The sequence below is a fragment of the Austrofundulus limnaeus genome, unplaced genomic scaffold, assembly GCF_001266775.1.
Source record: "Austrofundulus limnaeus strain Quisiro unplaced genomic scaffold, Austrofundulus_limnaeus-1.0 Scaffold44, whole genome shotgun sequence".
Lineage (NCBI taxonomy): Eukaryota > Metazoa > Chordata > Actinopteri > Cyprinodontiformes > Rivulidae > Austrofundulus > Austrofundulus limnaeus.
The window spans coordinates 285,732-291,883 of record NW_013952446.1 but is presented as its reverse complement, the minus strand read 5'-3'; the positions used below and the strand labels follow the sequence as shown (position 1 = coordinate 291,883).

The window sequence follows — 6,152 nt, the reverse complement described above, 5'->3', positions numbered from 1 at the left end:
TAATAATAATAATAATAATAATAATAAACAAACAAACAAACAAAACAAGGCTGATCAGAAGCTGCCAGTTTTAAGTTATGCAACAATGATGCCTTCATGTGCTCTCCTGGAGTGTGGGAGAAACGAGTACTGTTCCTGAAACGCGACCCCTCTTTCCTTCTACGGGACTTAAGTAGACACAACAGAGACAACACGACTCCACCCCAGGAAAAACAACAACATTTAAAGGGGTTTTCGTGCAAGTGAAAGCTTTGGCAGCCGTGCGAGGGTGTAAAACCGAAAGGTTAAATTGCGCGTCGGGTGTGTTGTTATCCCTGCTCTCTCTCTCTCAGCACCGGGAGGCTAACAGAAACAGAAAACCTGAGCGGAGGCAGCAGAGTTAACAGTGTACGCGTGGCACTGTTGATAGGTGAGACCAAAACACTGATCCCAGACCAGCCGGGCGGCTGACAGGGAGTTTAAACGAGCTGACACACAAACAACAAGACGCATATTTACCTATTGTTCGGAGTTTTTCTGGAAATCGGCGTGGGTTTCGTTTTCTTTCGGGAAAAGTCGTTGCTGTACGGTAAAACAGACGCATAACCGTGTTCTGCCTCTGTTGACACATGAAGCAAAGAAAATAAAAATAAGCAAACAAAGAAGACTCAAATGACAGCTCAACAGGAGTAAAAACCAGTCAATTCGGGAACAAGCTGTATCACAAACAGGCTGAACAGTCATCTCCATCATATATAGCTCAAATTTCCAATAACACACTTATTTACTCTTTTCCACGAATTAAGAACAAAAATAACATGCACGTTCAACACGTGCCATGCTGACAACACATGATAAATACACTTTGAATAATAGCTATCATTTCCTGGATTTATACTGGTCCAGTTCCCATCATCGCCTAGTCTGTCTGTGTCCCACTGAGAAAGAAGTGACATCATACCTGCACTGTGGCAGGGCATGTCAAAACACGACATTAAACCAAAACACCACCGTCCCAAAATGATCAAAAACAGCCCCTAAATGCTGCCAGGTCAGCTTTAAATACCTCTGTCTCTTCTCTCCAAATACTCTGCAGCCTCCAGCAGAATTAAAAGCGAATTAAGTTCCATCTTCTTTGATGTCTCGTTATAAAATTAGAAAGAATGTATTTACACAACTATACAATTCATCGAATATTGGAATGGGAACGAAAAACAAAATGTTTTAGATCGATGTACGTGCGCTGCTATGTTCACTTCTGAGTCTTGAGGACTCCAAACTACAATATAGCAGAGCCAACTCAGGAAGTTGAGTGACCGCGCCTTTGTCCAATAGGAAAACAGAAGGCAGGGCCTCTTGGGTGTGTCCACGCCAATGAAACTCTACGGCGCAGTTTCATTGGCCGAGCCAGGCGAAGTCATTGGGGACGTGCCCTAGCAACAGCACCGGCAACCCGCCTACCTTGCATCTGATTGGTCCCGTGCTGAAGCAGATCTCTCTGATTGGCTAGAAGAAAGTCAGTGCGTGCGTGTCGTTGAACTTGGGTATTTTGGTTGCCAAATGAGATAAAGTTCCTCAAGTATGCTTCAGGGTTTGCACGGTGAACCACGCTTATGCAGACATCTGGGCCTTTTTTTTATTTTTATTTTTATTTTTTTTTTACGTCAGTCAGGTATTTCTCACATGAGTATGGGTTGGTCTGTCCGAGTCATCGTGCAAGTTTCCGTTTATTGCACCAGATATGAAAAAAAAAGAAAAAAAAAAAAGAAAAAATAAACGTGTTGACAGATGTGATCCATTTTTATAAGAATTATACATTAAAATAGTAAAGTTATAACTCCAAATTTAATTGCAAAAGTTACATTATTTAAAAAAACGTTTAAATGAACTTATTTTAGGAATTCTTACAAAATAACACATATACAATTATTATTTTTTTGTTTAAGTCTTATTCTTTTTGCATTTAAACTTTCAAATCTGAGTGAAAAATGGTGTACTTTGAGTTCAAAACAAATCATACACCATCTTTTAAGTGTAATTTTCTAACACGTTTTGAATAAGTGCAAAACGTTCTCTGGCAAGTTCAGTTTTTGCACTTTGGCATTTATTAGATTCTGCAAAATACATTTAAATGTGTCTTTTACACATTTCTAGTTTGACGTTTATGCTACACAAATAATGGTCCTTACATCTATTTTTTTAATTGTACAAAAATACACAAAATTTCTCCAAAAAGCTGTGAGGAAAAATTCTTCGCATGTCGTACTATGTCAGGAAAAGTTCACAAATATATCACCCATTGTTTTGGCCATGACAGCTAATAGTTAAATTTATAATTATGAATAAAATCTAGTTGAATAAAACAACAATAAGCATGGTGTTTAATGTCATGACTGCCAAAAGTACAATCTGTGAAGATATGGCATTGTTTTCCTGACCCAAATGTTTTGCACATTATTGTTTTGCACAGTTTTTATTGACCAAAGGAGGTGTAAACACTGCTTATAATTCATGACTGGAGTCGGCCTGAAAGCCAGATCACGTGACTGGTGTCTGTAATTGTGGCTATGAACCTGAACTTCATTTGATGGCGGGAAATCCCTCTGGATCCAGCAAAGAGTTGCAGGAACGCTGGAAGAGTTATGAGGATCTCAACAGGGGCGTGCAAATGTGGTTTGCTGTGCATGGCAGGCTGTTTGTAACGTTAGCAGCCAGATGTTGGAGCCTCTGAAGGCTGGCCTGCATGCTGAAGGAATCACAAATGCATTGCAATGAGGAAGTGACTTTCAGAGAAAACGATGAGAAAAATGTCCCAGAGGACAACCTTTACCAGCAATGTTTACTTATATGTGATTTGAATTGTCTACAGATAGCGTTTATACAGTAAAAGTTTCAGTTATTTTGTGGCTAACCAGTTGATAAAACCTGAAAACTAAATGAACTTGAATTAACCAGAAGACACAACATCAACAAAGATAGTAATTTAGTAACAATTTACAGACATCTGTTTGTAGAAATAAATGTTTGTGTCTGTATAATTATAAATAATATTTAGTTTACTGATACAGATGTGTTTTTTTTTCCTGTGGGAATATTTTTAGTCTATTCAACAGTGCAGATAATTCCTAGATTTTTGTAAAGCCTGAATGATTTTAGAATATTTGGCCTTTACAAATTTCGAGGTAGATGGTTGATCAAGCTGAAGCCATGCAAACCACATTCTGCCGAACCTCCAGCTCCACATCAGTTCATGTCTGTCTGCTTTTTGCATGACCTAATTTCAGCAACATCCAAGTACCGTTTTGCACATTTTTATGCTTTTCACAAATTTATTTGGGCTGTAAAGCCAATTGCATCGATGCTGACTCATCATGTTTTCCTTTTTCTCCATGCGTTTTTACAATCTACCTACTTCTGCATACTTTGTTTTATTTCATCCATTCAGACATCAAAATGTTCGGCTCGTTCTAGAGATAGGTGCAGGGTTTATTTTATTTATTTGCATTGTGTTTTATTTTATTGTATTCTGTTCATTCTATTTTATTTATTGTTTTTTACTTTTATACTTTTTATTAAAAAATATTAGTCCCACTGAAATACGTCGAGGTGTTTTGAAGTCTCAAAAACATTCTCTGAAATCTACTTTAGAATACTTTTTCTATTTTTGTTTTTGTATGCTACATTTAGCTTTCTGCTATACTTTAAATACATTTAGATAATATTTTGCTACTCTAAGCCATTGGGTAGTGTTTTGCTATGTCTAGATTTTAGTGAACTAGCAAGTTGTTACTTTAATTTTTTAGCAAGCTTTTTACTCCATTTAGCCTTTAGCTAACCTTTGCCTACCTTTAGTTATGAGCCATTTTTTTTTTTTAGTTTTAGCTTTTAGCTAGTATTTTGCATCTTTTAGCATTTACAAAGCATTCTTTTTTTCAGCTTAATGCATTGATATGATTTTTTAGCTTTTAGCTTGTGTGCTACCTGATTTAGATTTTAAAACTCTATTTTAGCTTTTTTGGCTGGTTGCTATATTTAGCTTTTAGTTAGCTTTTAGCCAAACTGAATTTATAGTTAGTGTTATGCTACGTTTCTTCCATAATATTGATCTTATTTTAGCTTTTAGTTAGCATTTGTTTACTTTTTATTATTATTTTATAATGTTCTGGTTCTTTTCGCATTAGATGTTCTGCTTTTGTAGATTTACCAACTTAGTTTCAGCTTTTTTCAGCTGAAGATCTTTATAGCTTTTAGGCCGTGTTTTGCTTCTTTTACCTTGCTTTGCCTCTTTTAGATGTTCAGTCTCAGCTCCGTCGGTGTATTTCAGCAAAATCATTTTGAGAAAATGCTTTTTCTGTAGTTATCTTATCTTTTTTTTAATCTATTTTATTTCCTATTATGATGCAAAGCTGCTTACCAAGAAACAATTCCACCTTGCGTGCAATTCAGTTCACAATAAACCCACCAGAAAAGGGGAAGCACTTTCTTTGTGTGTGTCTTCACAGGCTCATTACAATATGATGACTTATTTGAAGAGGCCTGGTGGAATTCACCATATTATTATTGCCATATTTGATGGTGTAAAAATACAGTTACAAAAATCTCATATTGCCCTCAAATCATCCTTGTTTAAATTTCTGCAGATATTATGGAGTCATAGTGAGAATACTGTCAAACATTCAGAAAAAAGATGTTTTTATTATCAGTATATTTGTTTCACAACAGACAAGCTGCTGTATTTCCTCTTGACGAGGCAGCATCAGTTTTGTTGTTGTTGTACCTTAAAACTGTCCTGGAGGGAAGTTATGAAGAAATTACAAAACCTTATAAGCCCACATACATGAAGACACCGGTGTGCTGTAGCTTCTGTTCAAACGAAGCTCAGTCCTGTTTGTAATAAAGGCCCGGCAGTCCTAGGAGGTATACATATCGCTCGCCACCGTTTATGCCAGCGTTTGAGACTAAAATCATTTTATGATCAATAGTTGAACCTGTTTTAGTCAAACCTGAAAGATAACAGACATATGCACTAAGAGCAGACAAAAAAACCCCACAATCCTGCCTTAAAAAAGCCACAGGTTGCTGGAGTCACATGTGTGACTTCAGGTTTATTGTGTTTGTTTGTCGGAGCAGCAGAGCTGAGTAAAGTCAGCTGATCTTGGAAGGATCTTTCGCGTCGGCAAGCCTTCATCTCCTCGAGCTCGCTGTCACTTCTGTTTTAGAAGATCAGTTTCCTTTCACTGAAGTGGACTTCAGCAGAAAGAGTGGCTTTTTTTTTTTTTTTTTTGCTGCTGCATTTACTCTAATTATTCAGCAACACGAAGCAATGCGGTCATGCTGTGTTTGAGCGTAAAGCTAGAAAATAAAGTAGACAGAAGATGAAGAAAAAAAATCAATGTTATCATTGTCCTGAGCAGATATCCGGTGTGTGCTGTTTGTTGTGTTTTGCGTGTTATTTTCACTGTCTGGGACACGGCACTGCGTTGATGCAACGATTACACAGTCTACTGTGAACCCCTTCCCTTAGCAGCGTGGGCTTAAGTTGCATTTTATTTTTGAGTGACATGGTCATAGCAACACCGTTTATCTCTTGCAGTTATCGCCCACCACCGAAGGTCGAAGGCTGAGCAATAACGTTTTTGCGGGGCGTCAGCGGGTGAGCGCTTGTTTTTCTCTGCCGTGTGCAAAATATCTCATGAATCACTGAACAAATTTACCTGAAACTTTTCAAAATGAATCATCAGGCGTATGTCCAAAACTGGTTAACTTTTAAACTCAATCCATTTATAAATGGCTGCCACAACCAACTGATTAAAAAAATGGGGATAACTCAGTGTTTACAAAAATTGAGGGAAAGTTTGCTGATGATAGTAGCGGAGCATTGTCTCTAACGTACGACTTAAATATTCTCAATTCCAGGGCTCCGATTAATATAAAATAAAAAATTGTGCGCGTGTAGGTGTCACACCTGGAACTTTTTTTAAAAGTAAAATCTTCTAAAGTTATTTGTACATTTACAACGTTTACCTCTTCTGAGCTGATTGGGTTGGAGCTCCAACAGAAGGGTTGTGGTTGAAATCTTGCAAACAGCCAACAAACAAAATATCTACAACACATGTCTTCTTCGTCCTCACGCACACACACACACACACACACACACACACACACACACACAC

The 6,152-nt window shown here is 37.4% G+C and overlaps 1 protein-coding gene across 1 annotated transcript in view; it reads right to left on the bottom strand.

Moving 5' to 3' along the window:
• mxd4 (MAX dimerization protein 4) overlaps positions 1-1,236 on the bottom strand; it is a gene marked incomplete at its 3' end in the record, with an annotated part of 22,585 nt that extends 21,349 nt beyond the window's left edge. Inside the window, 2 exon segments of the mRNA XM_014007734.1 lie at positions 499-598; positions 1,046-1,236. Of these exon segments, the coding sequence (XP_013863188.1) occupies positions 499-598; positions 1,046-1,109 (164 nt within the window).
• Positions 1,237-6,152: the final 4,916 nt, after the last annotated feature.